The sequence below is a fragment of the Fonsecaea multimorphosa genome, assembly GCF_000836435.1.
Source record: "Fonsecaea multimorphosa CBS 102226 unplaced genomic scaffold supercont1.6, whole genome shotgun sequence".
NCBI lineage: Eukaryota > Fungi > Ascomycota > Eurotiomycetes > Chaetothyriales > Herpotrichiellaceae > Fonsecaea > Fonsecaea multimorphosa.
The window spans coordinates 995727-1022022 of record NW_015971640.1 but is presented as its reverse complement, the minus strand read 5'-3'; the positions used below and the strand labels follow the sequence as shown (position 1 = coordinate 1022022).

Below are 26296 nucleotides of genomic sequence, written 5' to 3'. Positions count from 1 at the left end.
GGATAAGCTCAAGTCGCTTCCGCACTCTGACCTTGTCACCCTCTCCCGTGATGGTTCGTGCATTCTGGCTCAAGATGGGTTATGTCGGCCACTTGTTTGACATGGTCTGTCGCGGAAGGAGAGCAGACTTTGAATAAGTAGCTCTGTGGATGAGGGGACAGCATTCAACCCGCGGCAAAGGGCCAATACCTAAGAGTTGCTTCAGATTAATAACCCCATGGAGGCCTCGAGAGTCGGACTGGTAGAGATCACCTCCGACCTGCAACACTTACCCGCCCTTCATGTCTAACATCGTCAAGTACGTCTCTCGGATTATGTACAAGAGAAATAATCCTGGGGCTAAGACTTGATAGCCTCCAAGGCCGCGTGGCAATTGTCACAGGCTCCTCCTCTGGTAACGGCAGGGCTATTGCCTTGCTCCTGGCGACGGAGGGAGCATATGTTGTTTGCAGTGACATCCAACCCAATGTGCGCGAAGGTGGTTCGGAGCAGGATCTGACTCCAACCCACGAGGTGATCACAAGAAATGGTCGAAGCGTATTCCAAAAAGCAGATGTCAGTTCGGAAGAAGATATGATAAATTTGGTCGAGAGGGCTGTCAAAGAATTCGGCCGCCTGGACATGTATCAATTACCCTCAGGGCCCGTGAGAGAACTTCGCTGATCCGTGACATACAGTTTTGTGAACAATGCTGGGATCTTTTGTGGTCTGAATGATATCGTAGGAGAGCCTGTCAGCGCCTTTGACAAGACAATGGTATGTGTCGTCGGCCGTCGAGTCTTTCTGTTGCTGATATGAGCAGCTGGTCAATGCCAGAGGCGTATTTCTGGGCATGAAATACGCCATCACGCAGATGATGAAGCAGGAGCCTCGCACTTCGGGCGAAAGGGGCTGGGTCGTCAACATCGGCTCAATAGCATCAACATGTGGTCTTGCCGGCGAAAGTAGGTGCTTCTACACGTGGCCCTTACAACATTCTAACCACGTTCTACAGCTTCCTACTGTGCCAGTAAAGGAGCGGTCGCGATGTTGACCCGAGCAGTGGCGATTGACTATGCGCCACATAAGATTCATGTCAACGCCGTCTGCCCTGGCTTCATATCAACGGCAATGGTGAATCCATACCTGGCACAAGATGAGATGAAAAAGGCATTACACGCCACTACACCCTGGCCTAATCTTGGTACACCACAGGACGTAGCCAAAGCGGTGCTGGTACTCTCTAGTGATGCTGCGAGCTGGATGACCGGGAATCTTCTCAGTGTCGATGGCGGTTTTACTGCACAATGAGCGACGCCAGGCCTTTAGGAAGAGATATTAGTAGGGGTGATCGCCTCGTACCGGGTGCCCTTCAGCCCCTTCAATAATAACAATACTAAACTTTTTGGCATTTTCTAAACGAAGACTAAACCTCAGTCCTCAGGTTCTACCCAATAGCCGTCCCCTGGTGGGTGCCATCCCGCTCCCCACCATCTCCAATGAAATTCCCCTTGTTAATGGATGGTGGAAATCCGGGGTTTAAAAGTCCTCCTGCTCAGTCCAAGCTGCGCAGGCTTTTAAGGCCTCGGCTCCCCGTCCCTATCTCCTCAATCCGTTCTCATTGATGTTCATTGCCCAGCTAGATTTTGTGACAATCCATCCTCCTTTACACTAGATTCATGTATCGATCAAGCAGCAATGCCCCCTGCCATGACTAAACCCCACCATTCATCCGCCCCAAAACCACCTACCTACCTAAGAAGCAAACGCCAGCAATATCGGAGCTGTGACCAATGTCGCCGAAGCAGACGGGCGTGCGATGCCGCATATTTGGGGATCAATCCCTCGAGCTGCTCGGTGAATAACCACCCTGCGTCTGTATTTCCCACTCCGGAGTGGGATGAGCTGCTAGGTATGGCAAATTGTATCTCGTGGTCTCATATAGTGACGAGTAAAGGCAATCACCCGCGTAATGATCCGCCTCCGGCCTGCTCCAATTGCTCCAAGACCAGAAAAGCCTGCACGTTTGAGTGGTTGAAGCGAAAACAGGCAACTCAATTGGGCAAGTCAACACACGCTAACAGACAGCAGTCATGGACTTTTGGATTTGATCACTTCCCTCCAAACGATACTTACCTGGCTATGTCGATGGCCGCGACGGCCGAGCCTCAGCTTCCTTGTTCATCTCCTGAAAAGCTTCCGGATGGCTATGCCCTGGCCGATCCCTCACGGCTTCCCGAAATTCCATGGACGTGGGGTATTGTTGAATCTTTGGAAAATTGTTTACCAATCTCTGAATTAAATTCAGACGGCAACGATCACTTCTACCATGCCTTACAAGCCAACGAGGAGCTGAGCTCTGCTTCAAGAAGTCGTTTTGTAGACGATACTGACGCTGTGGATCCCACGGCGCTGAACAATATGCCGCGATCTGAGACGCCTCAAATGAGTGACTTGCCCACCGCGACAGAGGAGGGCTTCATTCCTCAAATACGCAGACAAAGTCCAAAGAAGAGCCGGGTGTCGCAAATGCACAGGTACGACGGCCGTGGTGCTCACTCCTATGTCTCTAGCTACCTCAAACAAACGGCGAACAGCCACCCTACTTCCAACAGTGCACCTTCCGTGTCAGAGTTTCAAGCACAGGAGCAACTCAACAACACCGTCACAAAGTCGCTCATCACCGATGTATTGTTCCGAATCTATCGCGATAGCATCGAATCTGCCCTGACGTGCTGGCTGACGGAACGGACTTGTCCTTACAACATTGAGCTTCAGCCTCGTCTCAACCAAAGGCCACTTCAAGACGGAAGGGACGGGGTTGGAGGTGTTTCTTTGGCCACATTTTACGCTCGTGTTTGTCGTCTGGATCAAAGTTCCTCAAAATGGCTTACAAGGCGTTTGACACCCACCGAAGATGCGACAGCCTCACGAGTTCTCAAGACCGCAATCATGGCTTTTGCTAGTCAATGGTCACACCTGGGATCTTCGAGGCAACGATCTTGCTTCGATTACTTGCTCAGCGATGATGGATACTTCAACGAGTCTACAAGCCTTGATGAGGGTGCTCTGCCTCAAGACGTCGAAGCCTCTGATCCCACCTTTGACCGTTCTTTTCAGGAGATGTTGTGGGATAAGGCACGAAGTGAGTTGCAAAACGCTTGGGAACTGGACTCATTTCGCGTCGCCTTCGCGCAATTGATCTTTTCCGTCACGCAGCGGCACTTGGACCCGACGAGACATCGTGACGAATTAAAAAAGGCTGCTCGTCGGCGTGGTCCGCAAAAGTCTTCTTGTGTCGACTATTTCTCTCCATACGGGGATTCGGCTGCCCCAGGTAGCACGGACTTCACTCCCGATGATGATTGTGCCACTCTTGGAGCCCGCCTGGCCGAGCTCGATGCTCTGGGCGGACCCCCGGTGTATCTTGAAACTGCTCTCAGACAACTCCTTCACTGGCGTCGCAAGATCCAGAGAATGGATCAGAAGCAGCAGATCCCAGCAAACACCTCGACGTCAAGATCTGCTTCCGCATCTGTCTCTCCAGTTGATCGGAAGACATTTGATATGTTGTTTTGGCTAGGAGTAATCTGCGACACCCTCTCCGCAGCGTCGTCAAACCGACCCCTGGTCATCTCGGATGAAGACAGTGCAATTATCGAGCGACCACTGCCACAATCTCATCTCGCCGAGGCCCACAATGTCGCACAAGGGGTAGATCCCGGCATCCATGGGCAAAATACCCTCCGTGTTAGCAACAAAAGAAATCAAGGTCTCTGGGGGGCTTATTTCCTAGACCAAGACTGGCCTCGCGACGCTCGATCTTCTCTCCGATGGCCTTGCGCATTTAACGAGGCATCAGCAGCGCTGTGTGAGGCCAATCCGATCAAAGTCTTGCTATATCGGAAAGTGGCCAGCCTTCAGGCACTGTCCCTCCGAGCTGTACCACCAGAGAGGGTCGAGAAGTGTATTCAAGAGGCTCTGCGAGTTTATCAACACTGGAATGGTACATACGGTCGCTTCATCATCGACTGCCTTGATCATTATGGTGATCTTCCGCCCAGCTTGCAGTCTTGGTGTGTTGTCCTCGCAGGACACTGGTATCTTGGCACATTGCTGCTTGCCGATGCTATTGACGCGGTTGACGAAGATCATCAAGGTGGCCGCGAGGAGCGAGCTCTTCGAAAATCGACTCCTCTCACCCTAGGACTACGAAAGGACAATGTGGACGCGATCACGGAGCTTGCTCGTGTCACCTGCAATTCGGAGCCTCAGCTGACCCGGTGGCCTTCCGAGTCTCTGCATTACTTTGAGGGTATGGCCTTGCTTAGCGAACCGTGGACTGCGCTGCTTATCCAATGCTTCACCAAAGCCCTCGAGCTTATCACCGAGTGGCTGATGGCCTGCGGCAGACAGAATCCCAACGACAAATACGCAATGGAGGACCTGGATCCGGTCTCTCTTCAAGATCAATTCGACGTCTGCGTGCAAGCTCTGAAGATGCTAGGGAAGAAATCCGATGTTGCAAATCTGGCAGCCATGACAATATCCTTGGAATTTCCGAAATAAGGGTACCTGAGATGTACATCTCATGGAGCACAGCTTTTAGCTTAGCAAACATCAGCTTCTGGAAAATCTAGGATCACTCAATTTGATCAAGTCGGCCCCCTTTTCTGCGACGGCGTAGACCGTGCTTAGAATGTTCCCACTCACGTGGGTCGGGAAGACGCTGGCGTCCACGACTCTCAAACTATTGACGCCCTTGACTGCGAGCTTCTCGTCCACCACCTCACCCATGGTTGCAGTGCCAACCAAATGATACTGGGTGGAGATGTGCTGGCGTAAATATTCGATTCGCTGTTCCTCGGTGTCCAAGGAAGTGTCTTCTGGTGGAATGACTCGACTAGCCAAAGATCTTTTCAGGATGGGCTGTCGAGCGATCTTGTCCATTACTTTGATACCTGCAGCGAGTATCTTGACGTCAATCTCATTCCTGAAATATCCTGGGTCAATCCTCGGCGCGGCAAACGGATCACTGGAGGTGACATGGACGCTACCACGCGACAGTGGGTGTTCGAGACAGACGAGAAACGTGATCCTGTTCTTTCCTCGCGGAGGCTTCCCGAAGAAAACAGTCTGATCATGGCCTGCTCTGACATCGAGTTGACATGGGATGCAGAAAACTTGGATATTTGCAAAGGTGGGATCACTGAGTTGGGAAATGATAAGCTGCATCGATAACTGTCAGCCAACTCTTCTTCGCAGCCGTCTTTGAACCACAGTGACATACCTCTTCTTGGGACTTTTCAAACTCAGTTTGTGCATGTGATGATCTCCTTATTTCTGCAATCGTTGCCTCCAACTCATCACTGCTCACGAGAGAAGCGTAGGAAAGAAACCCCATCAACATTCCAGGATTGCCGTACATGCCTCCTTTTGTCCTTTGGTAGATTTGGCGTTGCTGTTCGGCAAAATTCTCTTCTTGTAGGGAGTCCATGGACTGAATACCAGGCGCGAGATCGTAGACCATCCCCGAGAGGACATGATCCTGGAAGTTGGCGCCGACGCGGGAGTTTTGCACTAGGCAAGTAATGCCGGCGTCTCCCAAGATTTTAGGGTCACCGATGCCGGAGAGCTCTAGTAGTTGGGGGGTTTGAATAGTGCCTGCGCTGAGTATAACCTCTCGTGTAGTATGCACTCTATATGTCTTCCCGTGGTGCAGGAATTCGACTCCTCGTGCCGTATTTCCCTCGAGGATAATCCTCGACGCATGAGCCTCCGTCAAGACCTTGAGATTGGGACGTCTGAGATTCGGTCGTAGGTATCCTGTGGCCGAGTAGCTTCTCTTTCCGACGTCCTGCTCACGGTCAACAACGCCCAGACTTGAGTAGAATCCCATATGATCACCACTCCAGGCGTCGTGTAGAGTGTTATTTCCCCCTGTTGCTTCGTATGCCGCCTTCACAAAGTCCTCCTCTATTGGCATGTACGACTCGCTGAAGCTGGTATGGATGGGACCGTCTTTCCCGTGGAAATCACCTTCTGCAGCCAGAGGCATGAATCTTGGGTCGACACTCTGGCCTCCTTTCGGTCGATCGAGCGTCTGATGCTTTCTGAAATACGGTAGTAGAGAATTCCAACCCCATCCTTCATTCCCCTGAAATCCAGGGTAAAGTCAACAACCTATTCTATAGATTGCATCTGCTCTGGGGACGTTCACTGACCAACGACTCCCACCCTGTATAGTCCTTTTTCGATCCCCTGACGTACATCAGATAGTTGATACCGCTCGAGCCACCGAGGAGCTTTCCCCGGGGCATGGCATACGGCTTGTTACCGGCACCCTCCTGCCAACCATCTATGGTATTAGTAGCGTCACCACAAGCGCACGGGGATGACAAAAGTACCTGGACAACGGACTCCCAACACCAGTCGTATTCTTTGTGCCCGATCATCGCGGGATATGCGCTGGGCGTGCTGACTAGCTCGTCGTCCATCTTGTTGCCACCAGCCTCAACCACACCAACAGTGACATCTGGATTTTCCGTCAGCCTGGCTGCGACGACTAGTCCGGCAGTCCCGCCGCCGACGACAAGATAGTCGTAAGTCTGAGTGACGAAGCTCTCAACGCTGCAAAGTGCATTGTGCTCAGCCATTTTTGCCTCTGATTTACTTGAATTTTGGCAGCAAGTGTGAAGTGTGGAGGAGTGGCTCTTCGCAATTAAGTGTGGTGCTGCCTCATGGGAAAATACGTGCTTTGGATTCCTTACCCCGGCACACATGAATATCCCATGCGGGGGTTCGGTTTGGCAATCCATGGCCAAAGACCTTCCCCTGCGTGATCGGTGTATTGTCGTGAGACTCCTCGTCGGGAGCGGAGACTGTCAATCACAAGGAGAGAAACCCTCCAGTATCCGCCAGTCTTAATGGCGGAAACGCCATCCTGCGGAACCGGCGTCGGCGGAACCTTAAGCATCTATACAAGCACCCCACGTTGACCCTCCGCCCAGAGCTGGGGGTTTTCAGCTTTAAGCGGTGATGATCTGGAGAAAGCGAACAAGGGTGTCGTTGCTAGCAGAGGAGCCGGAAACGACGTGTCTTAGCGCTACCACTGAGACCGTCGCACATACAGAGAATTCCCCCAGATATAAAGAAGATTAGGAAGAGTGGTGGCGTATCCGTTTCAAAAGTCCCATTCTGAATCAACCCGAGCAAAAGTGGTAAGATTCAATTCATTTCTCCTGCGCACGTGCAACGATGCCCTTTGGAACCTTGAAAACGAAGGGGGCCACAGCCATACCATCCCATTCACCATCTTATCCAGGTAAAGAGATTGCCTTCTCCGACGTCGATGTCCTCAAAATCTCCTTTTATACTAAAGCCGACGCTGTCAAGGAGTTCATCCCCGAAGAGCTCGAGATTGAAGATGAGCCACTGGTCACCTACACTCTGAATCGGTGGGGATTCAGCTCCATTGGGCCCTACACTGAGTTCATCGGCTTGATCGAGGTCAAGTACAAGGGTGAAACGTACGACTATGCCTTGGAGCTGATTCTCGACAACGAGGGTGCCATCTTCTTGGGCCGCGAACAGTATGGCTTTCCCAAGGTTGTGGGAAAAGTGGAATTCGACCGATCATCAACCGGGACTCCCTCTATGGGCTATCTCCATGGACATGTCGAGCGACCGACAGGGACCCCTATTATCCAATTCGCGTTCAAGCCAACAGAAAAGATTCACGGGGTCAAGAGTCTGCCTCCGCCAGAGAAGAGGCTGCTTTCCCTGCGAATCATTCCCAGCCCGATTATCGGGCAGCCGCCAACCGTGCGCGAGTTCTTGTCCCTGAGTTCTCACTTCACTGAAGGCGAAGTGTGGGCTGGCGTGGGCTCTTTGCACTTCAGTCCCAGCTCCGACTTTGAAGCGGCGGCAAGAGTACCCGTGGTGCGGTACAAGGACGCGATCCTTCTGACCAAAACCACTACCTCCATCAATCCAGATGTTAAAGTGTTCACCCTGTGAAGCTTTCAGTGGAAGCCCGGGAATGGCCAGAATATCTATGAGCTCATATAGTGATCATCTTGCCCAAGAGAGTGGCCGCTCATATCAACATTTCTACGTCTATATTCCTCCCTTACTCGCCGTTTCAAGTGTGTAAAGATTCTCTCTCCATAGTTCAAAGCTGCAGCCCCGTAGATAGCCAGTACATGCTTCTAGAGAAATCCTGTTTAGTGAAAACAGACCCTAGAGGACTAGGAATGGACATATGCCTCGCATTGGAATTGTTGTCAACAATTCTTTACTCATACTCTGCAACACACCTTCGATGCGGTTCCGACTATCGATCCGTCTGTGAGCATTGGCTAGTTCGATGGGCACTATGCGATAGTTGAATCGTGGTACCGATCGGGGTCTACTCTCATTTACCCGGAACCGGACTAGACTTTCAAGTGCTCGTTGTCCTCCTATTTCACGTAGAGCTAGGTGTTGTCATGCCAGCCAAAATACCCGTTGGTCCCGACATTACTAAACTTGCTTCATATCTTGGGAGATTTGTTCTCTTTCCCGGTCAGCAAAGCTGCAAACTTGAAGCAACCAACAGTCAATGGCGAGAGAAGATATCGAATTTGAAACAGCAGATCATGTTACATTGCGTGGGTGGTTTTTCAAACCCAACAACGGGCCATGCGGCCGCAGTCCGTGCCTGGTCATGTCGCATGGTTTTACCGCCATCAAGGAAATGGGGCTCGACAGATTCGCGGAGCGTTTCACTTCGACCTTGAACATTGGCTGCTTAATATATGACAATCGAGGGTTCGGCGACAGTGATGTCCTGCCGGGGCAACCTCGTCATGAGATCTTGCCGCCAGTGCAGAACAGCGACATTGGAGACGCAGTCACGTATGCGCAATCGAGACCAGATGTTGATCCCGATCACGTCGGTCTCTGGGGAGTGTCTTACAGCGGCGGTCATGTTCTCTGGTCGGGCGCTGTTGACCGTCGAGTCAAGGCTGTTTTGAGCATGTTTCCGTGTGTCAGTGGCTGGGACACTTTTCACAAACTGATACGTCCCGATTTCGTGCCGGCGTTGAATTTACTGTTCCAACAAGGTTTGATCGCCTGACTTGGGAGAGAAACTCAGGGCTAAGACGACTGATCTGATTTGAATTCATAGATCGCCTTGCTCGAGCCAAAGGGAAGACTCCTGCGACGATGCCTGCCATTGATCCTGATCCTCTCAAGCCCTCGGCCCTTCCCATGACAGAGGCATATGGGTTTTTCAGTGCCTGGGCTAAACACACAAATTGGAAAAATGAAGTGACTGTGAGATCGTAAGAGTGTTTTCTACCTTCTGAAAACCTTGACCTGACTTTTCGTGGCTCTGCAGCATCGAGGCACTCCGAGCATATGAGCCAGGGGAGCACATAAGTCACCTCTCGCCAACTCCCTTACTGATGACGATAGCTGAACGAGATTTTGCGGCGCCTACCGACCTTGCTCTGAAGGCATATGCGCGGGCATTGGAGCCAAAGGAGCTGCACATGGTCTCATGCGGACATTTTGATGGTTTCTCCGACCCCATGTTTGAGACAATTGCAAGGCGGCAGATAGATTTCCTGAGAAAGACTCTATGCCGAGATGGGTGAAGTAGTGGCATTCTCCGGAAAGGAAGAACCCCTCGCCCAGGATGAAGATGGGGATGAGGTATCTGTCAAGTTTTGAGAACCAACTCGATGTACTCGTCCTTATCTTAACCAAGGCGTACTGGTAGCCCCATATCTGAATACCTCGTCCTCGCACGAGAAGGAGGGCGATCGTGCAAAAGCCTCAACTCGTCAGACTGCTTAGATGGATGCGTACGATTCTTATCGCGGTCAAGCTACCTAGGTACTTGTAATCGGGGGACTTGGTTGGAGCCTTGGCTACCGCCTACAGCCGATACCACAGCCAAACGACCAGCTCGTCGATGCTTGGGTAAGCAATTGTGGCAGTCCGACAATTGCAACAATGGGGGCCAAAACAACACGAGATGCCCAAGCTGTTCCAGATGCGGAAGCTCTAGTTCCAGAACCAGTTACGGGTTGAGCAGGCTAGAATCTCGGATGTCTGAATTCCCTTTCTCCTTATTTATCACCAGGCTTTCTTGCAGTCCGTCGACACGTACCCCATTCCAAAAGAGGCTTTTGCAGCTTGCACCGTTCTACTTGTGCTTGATGAAAGGAACACCAGGCACACATGTACGCGGTCAATGAAAAAGGACTCGATCTGTCGGTCCTCGACTGACTCGGTCCTCGACATGACTTCTTCAGGCTTGATATTTAGGGGTTAACCAGAAACGATCTTGCATACGCGACTCGCCCAGACCGCCGATCAGGATGGGCTATGGAGTCTTTCACGCCTTGAAGGACGGTGGTGACAAGAAAAGAGAATTATCTCAAGGCGGCCAGCTGCCAATGGACGTTCATTTCATCAATGTCGAGAGACCTGGCCGTGTCCCCAACTGGCAACTCAGTCAGATCACGGCTCACGCGATGCGTAGGAACCATGAGCGGCGTCGTGGAATAGAAATCCGTCTGGCGACAGGACCACCCTCTCCAAGGGTGAACTGCAGGCGGGTTGATAAGGATCACCTGCTTGAACAGCTATCTGGGGAACCGCGACCTAATATCTCCAACCAAGATGTGGACTCTCGAAACCCATTGCTCCTGCTGAAGCATGGCAGGACAGCCAATGCGAGCACCAAGGCACCGCCTACCGCTGCCCCTGGAGACAAGAAGAGGGCCCACCCAACAACCTTGCCATCCTCCACCTCACTGTGCCGCCTAAGCAAACATGGATCTTCCCCAGAGACGCTCTCAGCCGACACCCAAGCGGATCCTTGTGGCTGCCCTGCATGTGGAGCCGAATCATTAACCCTTGCAGCTTTCTCTTCCACTCCTACCGACAGCGTTTTCGGTGGCCTGCGAACCGATCCATTTCTCCGATACCCTATTGCATCTCAGGACTATTTTCCGGCTGTAATTGACCATTGTAGGGCGGTTATAGCACCGAGCCCTGCTTTTTTCGAGCTCTTTATGACGCACGATGTCTTATTTGAGGCCATCATCACTTGGGTGCTGTGTACCTACTTGGTGGATACGCCCGAGCTGAAAAAGGCTATGCTATACCATTATGGGGGGTGTCTGTCCAAGATCAGGGAATGCCTCCTCTTCCCCGGTTCCACTCGAAGGGCAGTAATGGCGGCCATTTCCAATCTGGCTGCTGTCTGCGTACGTAAACCTGCTCCTCTATCCGATATGGGTAATCTGCTAAGACTCGGTGCAAGGCTTACTTTGAAGATGATGAATCTTTCACCATGCATCGTAACGCACTACGCTATCTGGGTCAATTCAAGGACGACGAGGATCTGCGCAAGCGTGATATTCGTGCTTCGACCAAACGTCCTTCTAGTTTGTGAGTTTAGCCCAAAGCAACCTCCTGTCGATGCTGTTGCGGAGATCTAATACTGGAGTAACCCAGCCACGACGCTTTGTCATATGCTCAACCCAGGTTAAAGGGCAAAGCTGGCCTTCCCCTGGGCTGCTCCTCTTCTCTGGCAGCAGGGGTGTCAAATCCGATGGAGCCGGTATACCCAACCCTCCCATTCTCTGCCGAGTTGTCTGCGCGCCTTTCCAGACTCTGTGAAGGTTTCCGAGAGCTGGCCTTGCGCAGGATTCTCTGCGTCCAGCTTATCGAACGACTAGCCATGGAAAGAGGCCAAATCGTTCGCCTCGCTTCGAGAGCAACAAGCGACCGCGACAAGTCTCGGGCCCTTCGAGAACGATTGACGCCGATCGAGCGCCTGGTCTGGTTGGGCTTCTCCGTGTTCCACTTATACACGGCCACGTACCAATTGGACCGCGAAGAAATGGCGGAGACTTTCCTCGAGTGCTCACGAAAGATGGTTCATGGTTCTCAACTTGAAAATGATTGTCTCCTATGGGGTGGGTGTGTGGTCACAGCGACCAAGGAAATCGCAGGATGTTCGCTTGCACAGGGGGAAGCTGTGACGAAAACCCTCCTATCGAGATTCAAGATGAGCATCGAGGAAATGGATGCCGTGACGCAGAGATTTCTCTGGAACGAATCCATGAGCTCGTGCCTGACAGCAGCCCTGCGTCACCGCTTCATCGTTGTGCCAAAGATCGAAGAGACTGCCGAGTGGCGCACATGGCTATGACAAACTTGTACTAATGTCGCCCAGAAGATGCAAGAATCATTGACTGTTCAGCGATAACCTATGCGAGATGCGTTCCTGAACATCCAACAATATTAAGACCATGTCACATCTCCCTCCGATCGACCCGACCAGCCCATCCGTTTTCTGTTCCAGCAATCCACACGGAAGCCTTCCCGGGGGCATCATTCTCCAGATTACTGTTACTGTCCTTAGGGGTCTTTAACAGCGTGGAGAGCCGACTCTCTGTTGAGGTTGTTTGTCTCGGACACGTATGAGTCAAGATATGGTGGAAGATCCTTGACCTTATTGGTGGCACTGGGTATTGGTGTGTCGAAAGCCTCATACACTGGCACCACTCCAGTCCAGACTTTTTCAGTGATGTCAGATCTATTCTCATCTTTGGCCTCGTCATGAGGGCCTCCTTGCCGGATCTTCCCGCTACCAGTCTCAACCTTGACTCTCAGAATGGTGGTGGAGGTCATCTCGACGTTGTCCGGGGGTACTCTGGTGTGTTCCCAGCGTCCATCGACAACCTTGTTGGTGATCAACCGCATCGCGTACAGCTTCTCCTCGTCGGTTTCCACTGGCTTGGCGTATCCCTGCAAGACGGCTGATCGGTAGTTATAACTGTGGGAGTTTGGGGTCAGGGACAAGACCAAGCCATCGACTTTGGTGGCAGCGACGCAAATGGGCAAGCCATTCGGCGATTCTCGAGCCTGGCGCATTATCCTCGAGCTGACATATCCATGGAGATAACAGTCAAGCGGCTCCTCAATGCTGGACGAAGGATATTCAAATGAACCCATGACCCCGATCATTGGCAAGATTGCGGGAAAGGGTTGCTCCGGGCTGGGGGCGAACGAGACATGGAGGACCGAGGTGGCGTTGATGATTGAGTGAATGATTCCAAGATCATATGTTCCTGCGGGAAGTTGGTCTCGATATGCATATGCAGAAAAGCGTGCCTTCTTACCTCTGTTGTTATATCGCTTGACAGTATTTTGAGGTTTCTTGGGATATTCGAGATGCCGCACCATGGTTGCTGGTGGTCGGTACTTTCCTTTCTTGGTCGACGGGAACAGTGAATTCACGTTGGTCTGAATGTCTAATGGATCAATATCAGCTCATTTCATGCTGTATATAAATGATCAAGTGAGTCATGCCAGTATCTGTATCGTGGAAATGCGAGTACCTCGCATATCAAACCCGCAGGGCGTCATTGGACGAGGCCGGAACAGGAAACTCGAGCCGAGGCTGCGTCTCGCTTCTCTGGAGAAGTGCGTTGGACATTTGATCAACTGTGACTGTTGTCGTCCAATTCGACCCTCCACCCATCGTGTCATCTCACTACCGACATTGCTTCAGAGCATGTCGATGCGGAGGACATTATGGCAGACGCTCATCCGTGCCAATAATGTCCTCGCCCATTCGCGGGCTGCCAGTCGAATAGCCAGGTCTGAGGGACCACGACTGCGCCAATACAACACTCTGACAGTCAATGCTGCCGATCTCTCCTTCGGCCAGCCTGTCCATGAAACCCATCCACATCTACTCCAGCCGGGGGAGCTGACCCCAGGTATCACAGCGCAGGAGTATGCCGACCGACGCACGAGGCTCGCCGCCAAACTGCCGGACAAGGCCATTGCCATCATCGCCGCGGCCGATCTCCAATTTCGGAGTGGCAGCGTCTTCTACGAGTTTCACCAAGATCCCGACTTCCTCTACCTGACGGGGTTCAACGAACCTGAAGCCCTCGCCGTCATTGGCAAAGAACCCACGGGCACAGACCACACATTCCACCTGTTTGTACGCGAGAAGGATCCCAAGGCGGAGATCTGGGATGGCGCAAGATCGGGCACGCAGGCGGCAAGAGACGTCTTCAATGCGGACGAGACGGGCGACATCTCCAAGCTGAAAAAGATCCTTCCGGAGTTAGTGGGCGAAGCTTCTCAGGTGTACACAGACATCACGAGCCCGGACACCAACCGATCGGCCCTCCAGCGGTTTCTCTTTGGGGCGTCCCGCAAGACCACCGAGTTCGCGGAGCTTATTGAGTCAAGAAAAGTCCACCGGTTGCGGCCGGTCTTGAACGACCTACGAGCCTTCAAAAGCTCGGCCGAGATTGAGCTCATGCGCAAGGCTGGAAGAGCATCGGGACGAGCCCACACGGAAGCCATGAGGCAGGCATGGACGCACGAGAAACAGCTCGACGCGTACCTCCGCTACCGCTTCATCGCGAACGGGTGCGACACCAGCGCGTTTGAGCCTGTTGTTGCCGGTGGCAAGAATGCGCTCAGCATCCACTATGTCCGCAACGACGATGTCCTGCGGGACGATGAGCTGGTTCTGGTGGATGGAGGTGGGAAGTACGGTGGCTACATCGCCGACATCACACGAACCTGGCCGGTTGGAGGGAAATTCAGCGACGCGCAGAGAGATCTGTACCAAGCGGTGCTCACCGTGCAGCGGTCGTTGATCTCTCTCTGTCGGGCCAGCGCGAACATGTCGCTGGACAAGCTGCACAACATCGCCGAAGAATACCTTTCCAACGAACTGCGGCAGATTGGCTTTGACGTCTCTTCCAAAACCCTCGACAGTCTATTCCCGCACCACTTGAGCCATTATATCGGCATGGACGTGCACGACACGGTGGGATATACGCGGAAGGTGGTGCTGCAAGAGGGACACTGTATCACTATTGAGCCGGGCATCTATGTTCCCGACGACGAGCGGTGGCCGAAGCATTTTCGGGGGATGGGCGTGCGCATTGAAGACAGCGTCAGTGTCCAGGACGACAGCCCGTTTGTGCTCACGACGGAGGCTGTCAAGGAGATTGTAGATATTGAAGCCTTGAGGGATTAGGCCTGCTGAGCAAAGCGAAAGAGTATTATACCATAGTTACGGACTCCTGGAATATATCCCCTCCTCATACTCTCCGTGCTCTTTGTTAGTAGTTTGTATCGCTTGCGCATTCATTTCCCAACAACCCACGATGATCCACACCCATCATGCAACATACGGTAGGTACGAGTAGACAATTTACTACCCTCGATGTCTTCCTCATCGCGAGACCACCCGCAGTCCAATCGCCATGGCGGTGGATTTGGAAGAGACAGAATTTACATGTGAGATGATCCGTAACGACAATAATACGAAAGATTGTCGCCACATTGATACCGTACCGACTCGCCGAGTATTACATTCAAACGCACATCACCGCCCCCCAATCAAGCTCTCGAGGGGTTCGACTAAACCCCGATTTTTGAGTCACGCTGCAGTGATCGACGCTCGAACGGAGGAAAGCTCCATTTTTGATTTTCTGCTCGTCTCCCGGCCGGATTAAATAAAAATTTATTGTTTAAATGCAGCACACGACTCGCACGTGTCTGACGAGCTATTATATACCCAAACATATCTACATTACCTTTAACGGGGTCGAGACACGATCATTCAGCATAGCATCGCAAGGGAGCCTGGGCGTGCCTTGCTAGAGAGTGTGTGTGAGAGTTTGGTGCAGAGGTACCTAGGTACTCGGGTGACTAGGTCCTCAGTACCTACATGACACAGTGATACATACGGAGGTACAGAGTCCAAAAGTACAGAGTCCACGGCGGCATTACATTATATACATCCCATCCAATTTCATCGATCTGAATCCCCCTTCCACTCGGTGCTTCGAAGGGCGCAAGCAGACCTCAAAACCCCAACCCAACCCAACCCAACCCAACCCAACCCAACCGGCGTCGACTCAAAACCCGAGACCCTACCCAATAAACTCGGGCCATTTCCATTCGAAAAAAATATTTGACAATTGACAAAACACACAAAATGACGCTCACGCGCGACGAAAACGACACGAATCACCAACCCACGGAGACGAGTCCCCTCCTCAGTGACCTGAATGATGGAGCCGCCGCCCCCGCCCCCGCCGCCGCCGACCCAGAGAGCGCGCAGCCAGGGGTTCCAGAGACGGGAGCCGACGACGAGATCGCGCTGGCCGAGGAGCCTTCCACGACGAAGCTGGTCGCGATTATGGGGGCGACGTGGATTGGGGTTTTCTTTGCTGCGTTGGGTATGTTTCGTTCCCTTTCCTTGGTTGAACGAGAGTTGTTTTATATGTTTCTGTCCATCGATTCTATTCGGTTACTTTATCCACAAGTCTTCCCCTTTCGTTCTGTTCCTCCACAAAGATACGTACTAACGAAGACGGTGATAAAGACACAACCATCGTCGCGACCCTCACAGCCCCAATCTCCTCATCCTTCGACTCCCTCTCGCTCCTCTCCTGGCTTGCCACAGGCTACCTGATCGCCAACTCAGCCTGCCAACCGCTGTCGGGAAAACTGACCGACATCTTCTCTCGACGATGGGGGCTCATCTTCTCCAACGTCTTCTTCGGCGCCGGCACGCTGCTGTGCGGTCTCGCACCGTCCGCGGGCGCCATTATCGCTGGGAGGATCGTCGCGGGCGTCGGCGGCGGCGGGTTGACGTGTATTGCGACATACATCACCAGCGACCTCGTTCCCCTCCGGCGCCGGGGTCTGTGGCAGGGTTATGGTAATTTGGTGTACGGGCTGGGCATGGGTCTTGGGGGTGTGTTTGGCGGTGTGTTGTCGGACAAATTGTCCTGGCGCTGGGCTTTTCTGTTACAGGTTCCCTTTATCGCCGTGTCCGGCGTCATGGTCGTGTTTCTGGTCGACATCCCCGTCAACCCGTCGACGCGACCGGCGCTGTCGCGCATCGACTTTTTAGGGAGCGGGTTCCTGGTCGCCAGTTTGGTCCTGCTGCTCCTGGGTCTCAATACCGGCGGCAACCAGCTTCCCTGGTCGCACCCTTTGATCATCGCCGCGCTGGTGCTCTCGGTGCTCACGCTGCTCACCTTTATGTACCTGGAATCGCAACCGCGCTGGGTCCCCGAGCCCGTCCTGCCGGTGATGCTCATCGCGCGCACACGGACCGTGCTCGCGGCCTGCCTGGCCAACTGGTTCGGGACCATGGCCGCCTTCCTGGCCATCTACTACGTGCCCCTGTACCTGCAGATTCGGGGGCTGTCGGCCACGGCCGCGGGACTGCGCGTCGTGCCGCTCGCCGCCGCCACGTCGCTGGGCAGTCTGGCGAGCGGGTTCCTCATGCGCGCCACGGGGCGGTATTACGCGCAGATGGTCGGCGTGATGGTGGTCTTCGTCGCGGGCCAGGCCCTGATCTGTTCCTTCCAACTCGACACCCCAAGCTGGATGACGTTTGTGTTCCCTGCGCCCTTGGGCTTTGCCTATGGCGGCATGTTAACTGTCACACTGGTCGGCATGATCAGTTCTGTGGATCACGCCCACCAGGCCGTCATCACCGCGGCCTCGTACGCGTTTCGCTCCACGGGCTCCACCATCGGCATCACCATCGCCGGCGCCGTCTTTCAGAACATCCTGACCAAAGAGCTGCGCGCAGATTTTGGGTCCTTGCCCGGCAGCGAAGGTGTTATTCGCCGCATCCGCGACTCCCTCGACGCCATCAACCACCTGCCTCCCGGATGGGATAAGCCAACCGTCCTCAGCATCTACATGGATGCCCTGAGGGGCGCCTTTCTCTCCGGATTGGGTCTGGCTATCCTGGCTGCCATTGCTGGCCTGGGCATGAAGGAGCATATCTTGCACAAGAATCTCGCGAGGAAGTGAAGCAGTCTAGCATCTCACCGCGAAGATGGAGGGTTGGGGCTGTCGGCCTTGATTGTGTTCTCAGACGCTTGGATATGTACCTTTGTACAAACAGTGTAAGGGCAGAAAGAAGGAGAGGCGGTTGGATGTAAAGGACTATCGGGAATATAGAGAGAGTTCTAGAGTCTGAAATGTAAGGCATCAACCAGATTGTGAATTCGTCGGGGGGGGCGGAGGGAGGGATATTGTGATCCATTTATATAAATATTGACAACATAGCCGATAGAGTCTGCGAGGCGCATTTCGTGTTGTGACATTAATCTGCCTACCAGATACTTCTTGCTGCCCACCTGCAGTCATCTCTGGCCCCAGGCGAGCACAGAGCTCTTGATTATGGGTGGACCAGAGTCAAAGCAGCCCTGCATCGTCCTCACCTGCACGTCTTGTCTTCCCCTAGCACCTGGACAGTTTCGCTAATCGACGCCAGTCGTTGCAGATGTAGACTCTCCATCACTGAGGCTCAACTAGAGCTGCAGGCATGTCGCAATCTGAAGTGTGGCAGCCATGATCTCCCACGCTCAGTGCATCGAGTATGATCCCCTGTTGAGCTACACCTGCAGCCTAGGAGCGTGGCAGGCGGCAGGCGTTGACGACGTTCGAGGGATTAAGGACGCCGACAGGCATGACTGGTCCACAGGAACCACAGGTCATGGACCATAGGAAGGTTTTTGGGAGCATCAAGATGCCAGGCAGTACTGCAGATCTGCCACACGTCAGCTTTTGTGAGAGAATAGAGCCCATTGAATGAGCAGAAGTGATTTCAATCACCACATCTCAAGACAAGTATGAATGTCTCGTCATCATCTCCAGCTGCTAGGGTCGACTAGCGGGCGAAGTTGTCAAGATGTCCAGCAGACGAACACATGTACTGTGAAAGTCGACATGTCTTTGCGTCGAGGTGATGCGGCGGGCGCTGCCAGAGGGCGTGCCGGTGTCCCCCTCAAGGGATTGCCATTCTCCTCGACCGGGTAGGCATCGGCCGCAGAGCCGCAGCGTGGCAGAGTACTGTTGCAACGGAGCCCGTGATTGCTCGATCCTTGAAAGGAGTGCTCGGCTAGAGAGTTCAGTTCGTCGAGCTGGAAGAGGGGGTAATGCGGGCCGTAGATGTCGCTCATCTGATGTGGCATCCATCGGTAGGCTTGAAACGAAAGCGAGCGAAGGTTTGCCTTGTGCAGGAGGATGTCCTTGGGGCGCGCGGTATGGAGCTAAGCCTGCGTGAGCTTTGCATCCCAACGGCGTCCGCGAGAGCTGTCACTTTGAGGTGAAGTGAGGCGGATATCCAACGACCAGTAACAAGGATCAGGACTCGTCCTTGCTGCACACCAGGAGGTCCAGAATGGAGCAATATGCATTGGAAGCGAGAAATTTGCAGCGTCCTCAGCTCGGCAAGGTAAGCTGAACGGAAATGCTTCGACACAGACTAGGATTATGCGGCCTCGCCAGGCTAGGGAGAGCGAGGAAAGGGATACGACACGGTTGCGTCAGAGAAACCTTCCCATGTGGTGGTAAGGGAGGAAGGAGCAGGCGAGCAGCTTCTTCGTGGAGGGGTGCCCAACCTGAGGCACGAGGTATTCGCTGGATGTCAAGCTGGAAGGCAGGCAGACCATCATCCACCACAGCCAAGTGCCCGTCGAAGGGGACGGATGAGCGTGCACCTACTCGACTTCGGTAGTGGTACTCAGATCGACGTGGAGCCCAGAGTGCTAGGTTGGACAACGACCAGCACCAAGCCCAAAGTGGTCAACGGACGGGATGGTCCTGTCATTAGCCATGGCTTCCAGCCACGCACGGCTCCATTCATGCATGGTGCATTCATGGATGATGCTCTGAGGTGTCCAGAGCTGGAGGGCCGGAACGGCTGGCAAGACGAGGATATCTGCGGCCGCCAGACTCTTGTTTGCTCGTGAGTACATTGCATTAACCCCAGGCGTCTGCAGCAAGTGTGAATGACAGCTTTGACAGCGGCGTCCGCCAATATCGTCGAGCCACCTCAACATCCTGCAGGGCGTTCTCTGCGTTAGGCTCGTGTTGGAAAGAATGCGGAAGCAGATAAGGTCCGATTGCACTACGTCGCTCGATGGCAAGGGAGCTTGGAGGTCTTCGCTGGCGGACCGATGTCCTGGTTAATCATGATGCTGAAGAGAAACGGTGATGTAGGGGACCGATCGGCAAATGAGGAACGGGGCTGCCTGAACAGGTGCCTGCTCTGGCCAGGCGAACTGATGCTGGGGTAAGAGTCCTCTTGCCCCTGGTCGCCCTGCCACCGAAAGCCTGGCAGCCCTCCCTCTCGTGTGGTGCTCGTGTCAAACGCCCATTAGCCATGCTCTCTCAAGCTATCGATCTTACACTCCGCAAAGGAGTGGAAACATGGGTAGAAACAAGGGTGGGACCTGTGTGGATCTAGTTCCTTGCAAACTCAGGCGCAAAGCGATCCGCTTGAGAGCTGGCCAACGGCGTTGCCACCCCATACACACACTGGAGGGCAGCACGCTGGAGACAGACCTTTCCGAGGCATACTGGTCGTGAGAGGCAAGCTCTTGGGACCGAGTCTTCGACAAGAGACGATGTGGCATCTCCTTCGACCATGCGAAAGGTTATGGTTGCGGCTATGTTGGCTGCCGGCGGGCCGGAAAAACACCCCAAAACATCCGACCTGCCCATAAGCTGGTTGACGGGCGTTATAAGACGGGAAGTGTAGCCCTCTCGCTGCGATCTGCGAAGCTCCCAGGCCCTTGCAGTGCGGGCCGTGGAAACTCTGACCCGTCGTTGTCAGAGCTGCTAGCGGTAGCACGGCTTCTTACCGAAAATCGAGGGCGTTCTTGGTTCTTTCGAGATTCATCCACCTGTTGGCCTGCTAGCCTGAGCGGGTCCGGAGTCCACGACTCAAAATCTGCCACGCCGCATGACTCTCGAGGAGAAGCATAGATTATGAAACAAAGTTTGGCTTACCATGCAGTGGTAGACATTCTGATCAAGGCCAAGAGGCAGATGATCCGTCAGAGATGAGGGGGGAGACCAGCTCACATCCACTGAGGGTCTCGTGCATGCCGGAAAATGCATTTGCTGATCACAGTTGGTTTGCCACCGCCGTGTCGACAGCGGATGAAGGGATAGCATCTGCATGTTCTGACCTCAAGTGACCAGATGGTTGAATTCCGACCGGGTTGACACGGCCCTTGGTCAAAGTCATCGACCTGTCTCACATAGCACAGATAGGTGGAGAAAGAATTGCTCCAAAGGCTATAAAGAGGGGTTGAAGAAGCCTGATGTGTCGAGAACAACCCCAGACGACTGCCTTCAGCTTCCACAACAAAAGTGAGTCTTGTTTCAAACTCATTCACCCTCGAACATAGCGAGGCTAAGCCTCAAGGACATCTGCCCACTGCCACAAGGAAACAGTGATCCCCCAGAACACTCAGCTGACATTAGGAACCAGTAAGAGCCCCCTGACGACCACGTCCCTCGAAGTCCAGGACATTGGCATCATAGCCACGTCTCAACCCAAATCGAGCAGCAGCAGCGGTTCACTAGTAAGCCCTATACCAGGGAAGTACAATGAAGCAGGAGCTTTTCTGACCGGTGTCTGACGCAGACAGCTTCCCAAACAAACCATTGGCTTTGATCTCTTGTGATTCAAACAAAACTGCCGGGCAAGATGTGTTACTATGCCAGGACCGATTTCCGTTGCGGAGATTGGAGATGGGGAAATATGAAACAGCGTTGTCCTCGCCAACCTCGAATTGGGGAGACGTGCGGCGCCAAACTTGTCGATACCGACAATCTGTCCAGAACTAATGAAGATTGTAAAAATTGCCAGGAGAAGGCCGTCAAAGAGAGACGGCTTCAGAAGGAGAAGGACAACCTAAGACGATGGAGGAGCGAAGGCGACAGATTCGCGGCGAGTATTGCCAAAGCCGAAGACGAGGTTACTCGCCTGGAGAAGCAGATCGCAGAGTTAGAATCCAGACGCACCTCTGTCGTGTTCAGCGCCAGATCCGACTGGGTGGAGAGTCTGCCACGCAGTCAGTAATATGGTACGTCCGAACCGGTCCCAACATGACCCCTACCGGCGGCTAGCTGAATTATCAATCCTTCAGCTGAACGATCTGCCATCTCTTCTGGCATCTGGAGAGATCACCGTCGAGGAAGATAGCGAAGAGGGGGCTGAGTCAGGAGCATTCGCGACAGGGAACCCCTAACCAAAAGCCAATTTGTGAAAGGCAAAGCTGTTTGTGGTGACTGAAAAACCGAAGAAAAGTTGCGCTGCGGGGATTCCACGTTGAAATGACGGCCAGGGAGTATATTGGTCTTACTTTGAGAGTCTGATCGAGGAGTTTATGACTCAAGAAGGTTGCACAGTGTCAGGGAACATGTCTCGAGCTGGGGCGGGCGCCACGGTTCATGGAGAAACAGATTGACCACATGTAGGCAGAAGCAGTGTCGGTGAGCGCTATCATGAATAATGACCTTCATTTCCATCATCCTAGCAAGCATAGCCGTCATGCAGGAGGGGTGAAAGTCTCTTTTGTACGCGCCGTGGTTGCATATAGGTGGAGTTTGGCCTGGGCATCCTCTGAGGCGAGAAAGAGCTTTCGGCTCATTGTCTTTCAGCTATGGAAGATATTCGACAGTCCCTCCGTGCACTCTCCCGCCACTCTTGGCTGCAACGAAGGCTCAGAAGCTTGCAAAGGTAAAGAAGTCAAGCAACATCTCTTAAGGATTGACGTCGAGCATTGAGCGGTGGACAGAGAACGAAGTAGTGCCCCTGATCAACCAACCCTTGGTGAGGTCAGCCTGGTCACAAGACACCATTCCCGGATGGGTTAGTACCAGTTTCAATCTCGGCGGCTGGAACATCATTGTTCCACTACCGAGGTTGAACGACGGGGTTTCGACGGCTAACCCCAAAAAGTTGGCTTCCCCGCACCTCCATCAGAAGCCCGGCGAGGCTGCGGCGCGGACTGGGATTCAACCATCGATATCGCCGAGGCACATCGGTCGTGCCGCCGAAGCTCAATGTCGTCGGCAAGGGGGAGAGAAAAGGGAAAAAGAAGGACGAGATTATTAGTTTACCGCTCTCAATTCTGCCAACTCTGTAATCACACCTCTACAGAGACAACTTGCGTCTCCGCCACCCCTCCCCAACACAGCCTTCTGGGATATCTTAGAACAACCGTCACTCAGGCAAGGTAGCCCAGAGGGGAGCCCTTCAGCGGAAACCAAAAATCTCTCCCCATTCAATTTTGGGTCGATTACCACCCAAACTCCAAGATAAAGATGGCGCCTACATTCCCCAATCTCACGATCGAATCACCAGCCTCGGCCCCAGGCGTGCACGTCCTGACGATGCACAAGGCGCCCGAGAACCGGCTCAACCAGGCGTACGCGCAGACCATCATCGCGGCGCTGCGCTACATCGAGAGAGATCTGATGAAGCCCGACTCCCCAGGAGCGGTCATCATCTCGTCGTTTTCGGACAAATTCTGGTGCACGGGGTTGGAGCTGGACGAGAGCGATACAAACATGTTCGCCAACGCCGACGGCTTCTACCCCTTGTTGGCGACCTTGGTGGACTACCCTTACCCGACCATCGCCCTCATCACGGGCCACACTTTCGGGGGAGCGTGCCCGTTCAGCCTGTCGTGCGACTACCGCATCATGAACAGCAAGCGCGGCTTCATCAGCATGCCGCCCGTCAATCTGGGCCTGCATTTCGACGGCATCGGCGCCCTGCCGCGCCTCAAGCTCGCCCCGCAAATCGCCAGGAAAATGCTGCTCGAGGCACACAAGTGGACCGGCGAGCAGGCACTCAAGGACGGCATCGTGGATGAGATTTGTGAGCCCGACAAGATGAGGGAGAGGGCTGTCGAGTTCGCAAAGACCATCGCTCCCCGCGCCACCATGGGCGTCTATGGTTTGTTGAGGGCCGAACTGTGGGGTGAGGCGCTGGACAAGTTCAAGGCCATCAGCTACGTTCATAGGAAGCGGGTCGGCACTGCCGCAAAGGCTAAGATCTAGATTTGAGATTGTATATGAAGCACGATTTTGTCCTCCGTGTTGACCCTTTTTGTCATTTGTCTACAACTTTGACTTTACGACACCAAACTGTTCGTGCCCCGTCATGCCCAATGCCAGGGCCTCCAGCCGTCTCCTGGCATTCTCTTCGCCCTCGCCCATCACAATCTCCTCAGTCCGCCAATCCGGATTGAAGGTCAGCTGGTTCAACGGATTCTCCTTGTGCGCCTTGTGGAAGAGTCGATTGTATACGTCACCGTCGTAACTGCCCAATGCACTCTCAAGCAGATAGTCTGGCACAGACCAAGCATCCACCAGCGAAACAGCGTGGGGTCGCACCTGTGCCATCAGATCCTGAATCGCGGGTGTCACATGCTGCAGCTTCTCGACGGACAAGGCTCTCGACAGTAGGAATTCGGAAGCGGAGACATCCAGCGTGAAGAGCGCGAAGAGGCGGAACAAGACCTTCAACACATTCAAGGTCGCGGCGTCAAGTGGAGGGTTTGGAGCGCTTTCAAAGACAGCGTTGTAAAAGTTCGACACCAGGAGACTCTCGGAGTAGGCTCGACTGAGTTTGTGCAGGCTGATCATCATGCTTGTCCAGGGCTTCTTTTCAACCACCCTTGCATGGTACACTTGGTAGGAAAGGTATGAAGCCCTGTGTTTGAATGCCTTGACCAGCTCCAGTGGGTTTCCCAGGATGTCAAAATCATATGACTTTGATTTGTTGGCCACAAAGTCTTGGAATTGGACGTCGACAGTATCAGTCGGCTTCACTCTAGGATTCTTCGCCACCTCAGTCATCCTCTTGATCAGATAGGCCGCGGTCTGCTGTGTGATCATCCAATTGTCTCCCTCTACGGTTGGTTTGGACAGATACTCGTTATTGAGAGCGATCATGCCGCTCCCACCTCCGAATCCGTGACCTCCCATTGCCCGACGGCAGGTCTCGATGCCGTCGGCTGCCAACGTAGTGCACAATGATTTCAGACCAGAGGAAGCCGCGTGCATCTCCGCCAGACGGGCGAAATCGCCACCCTTCTCGATCTGTTCTCGGGTGCCCCAGTAGAGCTTGTACATTGCTTCGCCGGTGTAATGGAGGGCGAAAGTAGTGGCCAGAAGTGGGAGAATGCGAATTTGGACGGTGGGATAATTGAGCACGGCCTGTTCAGGCGCATCTGGATCCCTCGAATCTCGATCTGGAAACTGTCGACGAATAGAGAGGTAGCGAACCGCAACCGTGACGGCTCTAGCGAGAATGAGTCTCGCATGCATGATGATCTGAGCACGCACAAAAGTCAAGGATCCGTAGACGAGGGCGGCATTTTGAGGTTTGATGTAGGTCCCGCGCTCTGGATCGACCCCAGAATACTTGGACAGTAGAGCCGCATGGGGGACTCTGAATTCGTTGAAGAGCATATAGCCGTTATCCATACCTGGATAGCCGTATTTAGGGCCAATGTCCCCAATCACGATGCCATCCAGTGGCTTGTTGGTTTTCTTGTCCCTGATCTGAACGATGAACTGATGCGGACCATACGACTTGTACTTTCCACTATTAAGGTCTGGGAGCAACAACTGTGCAACGACGATAGCATGAGTTGCCGTGCGACCCAAAGCTCCATTCCACCATTTGCTGGCCGTGATGGTAGGGCTGTGGATGATGAACTCCTTGGCCTTGGGATCCCATTTGGCTTGACATTCGATGCCCCTGACATTGCTGCCGTGTCCGAGCTCAGTCTGTCCATAGCAACCGATGATCTCCCAATTTTCGACTTTCGGCAGCCAGTAGGCTCTCTGCTCGTCGTTACATTGTTCTCGAATCGAAGTGATGAACATGGTCCCATGCAGAGCGTACGGGCCCATCTCATCCATCAAATAGTCGGCCATGAGATAGTCGTCGCGGTCCCAGCCGTGCTTGAGGGACAGTCTCCTCAGCATCTTTGCTCGTGCCAGACCAAGATGATAGCGGTCTGGACGGGCCATGTTGAGCTGGTTTTTCTTGCAGAAGATGGGGATGGTTTCCAGAATAGAGAGGATTTTCTTCTGTCTATTGAGGAAGTCGTTGCGTGAGAGCAAGTGATTTGCCAGTTGGTCGGTGTTCACGCTGGACCCGGCTCTCTCCTGGGCTAGGATACTTGGGCCTTGGGGATCAGCAGGTCGAAGCTTGTCCGTGAAGTCAGCCATGGTTGGAGTCAGTCTTTCGAGGAGACTATCTGGTGGACAAGGAGGCTCTACAACGTCAGCAGGATGGGTTCTGAATAAAACCTAGACCACGAGGTGTGAGGTAGAGAGCGAAGCAAGAAACCCGTCGAGAAATACTCCGTCCTCAATGCCTAGGCAAACCTCTTCAATATCCCCGGGTGGTGGTTCGAGC

The 26296-nt window shown here is 53.5% G+C and overlaps 11 protein-coding genes across 11 annotated transcripts; 8 read left to right on the top strand and 3 right to left on the bottom strand.

The window, feature by feature from the left end:
- Positions 1 to 281: 281 nt before the first annotated feature.
- Positions 282 to 1290, top strand: Z520_04108 (uncharacterized protein; the record flags this gene model as incomplete). Its single annotated transcript, XM_016774618.1, has 5 exons — positions 282 to 298; positions 354 to 623; positions 678 to 756; positions 803 to 944; positions 995 to 1290. 5 exons carry the CDS (start codon positions 282 to 284, stop codon positions 1288 to 1290), a joined length of 804 nt encoding a protein of 267 aa, XP_016634545.1.
- Positions 1291 to 2121: 831 nt separating this feature from the next.
- Z520_04107 (uncharacterized protein) lies at positions 2122 to 4548 on the top strand (the record flags this gene model as incomplete). The annotated part of the gene is made up of 1 exon (XM_016774617.1): positions 2122 to 4548. The coding sequence occupies one exon, from the start codon at positions 2122 to 2124 to the stop codon at positions 4546 to 4548; it is 2427 nt and encodes an 808-aa protein (XP_016634544.1).
- Positions 4549 to 4599: 51 nt separating this feature from the next.
- On the bottom strand, positions 4600 to 6635 carry Z520_04106 (uncharacterized protein; the record flags this gene model as incomplete). Its single annotated transcript, XM_016774616.1, has 4 exons — positions 4600 to 5208; positions 5270 to 6136; positions 6204 to 6326; positions 6387 to 6635. 4 exons carry the CDS (start codon positions 6633 to 6635, stop codon positions 4600 to 4602), a joined length of 1848 nt encoding a protein of 615 aa, XP_016634543.1.
- Positions 6636 to 7236: 601 nt separating this feature from the next.
- Positions 7237 to 9623, top strand: Z520_04105 (uncharacterized protein; the record flags this gene model as incomplete). Its single annotated transcript, XM_016774615.1, has 4 exons — positions 7237 to 7994; positions 8569 to 9086; positions 9152 to 9308; positions 9365 to 9623. The coding sequence occupies 4 exons, from the start codon at positions 7237 to 7239 to the stop codon at positions 9621 to 9623; spliced, it is 1692 nt and encodes a 563-aa protein (XP_016634542.1).
- Positions 9624 to 10352: 729 nt separating this feature from the next.
- On the top strand, positions 10353 to 12196 carry Z520_04104 (uncharacterized protein; the record flags this gene model as incomplete). Its single annotated transcript, XM_016774614.1, has 3 exons — positions 10353 to 11246; positions 11303 to 11430; positions 11497 to 12196. The coding sequence occupies 3 exons, from the start codon at positions 10353 to 10355 to the stop codon at positions 12194 to 12196; spliced, it is 1722 nt and encodes a 573-aa protein (XP_016634541.1).
- A 209-nt stretch (positions 12197 to 12405) lies between these two features.
- On the bottom strand, positions 12406 to 13233 carry Z520_04103 (uncharacterized protein; the record flags this gene model as incomplete). Its single annotated transcript, XM_016774613.1, has 2 exons — positions 12406 to 13118; positions 13170 to 13233. 2 exons carry the CDS (start codon positions 13231 to 13233, stop codon positions 12406 to 12408), a joined length of 777 nt encoding a protein of 258 aa, XP_016634540.1.
- Positions 13234 to 13564: 331 nt separating this feature from the next.
- Z520_04102 (uncharacterized protein) lies at positions 13565 to 15058 on the top strand (the record flags this gene model as incomplete). Its single annotated transcript, XM_016774612.1, has 1 exon — positions 13565 to 15058. The coding sequence occupies one exon, from the start codon at positions 13565 to 13567 to the stop codon at positions 15056 to 15058; it is 1494 nt and encodes a 497-aa protein (XP_016634539.1).
- Positions 15059 to 16024: 966 nt separating this feature from the next.
- On the top strand, positions 16025 to 17865 carry Z520_04101 (uncharacterized protein; the record flags this gene model as incomplete). Its single annotated transcript, XM_016774611.1, has 2 exons — positions 16025 to 16268; positions 16415 to 17865. 2 exons carry the CDS (start codon positions 16025 to 16027, stop codon positions 17863 to 17865), a joined length of 1695 nt encoding a protein of 564 aa, XP_016634538.1.
- Positions 17866 to 21559: 3694 nt separating this feature from the next.
- Z520_04100 (uncharacterized protein) lies at positions 21560 to 21934 on the top strand (the record flags this gene model as incomplete). The annotated part of the gene is made up of 1 exon (XM_016774610.1): positions 21560 to 21934. One exon carries the CDS (start codon positions 21560 to 21562, stop codon positions 21932 to 21934), a length of 375 nt encoding a protein of 124 aa, XP_016634537.1.
- A 1247-nt stretch (positions 21935 to 23181) lies between these two features.
- Positions 23182 to 23922, top strand: Z520_04099 (uncharacterized protein; the record flags this gene model as incomplete). The annotated part of the gene is made up of 1 exon (XM_016774609.1): positions 23182 to 23922. The coding sequence occupies one exon, from the start codon at positions 23182 to 23184 to the stop codon at positions 23920 to 23922; it is 741 nt and encodes a 246-aa protein (XP_016634536.1).
- Positions 23923 to 23982: 60 nt separating this feature from the next.
- On the bottom strand, positions 23983 to 26106 carry Z520_04098 (uncharacterized protein; the record flags this gene model as incomplete). The annotated part of the gene is made up of 1 exon (XM_016774608.1): positions 23983 to 26106. One exon carries the CDS (start codon positions 26104 to 26106, stop codon positions 23983 to 23985), a length of 2124 nt encoding a protein of 707 aa, XP_016634535.1.
- Between the last annotated feature and the right edge of the window lie 190 nt (positions 26107 to 26296).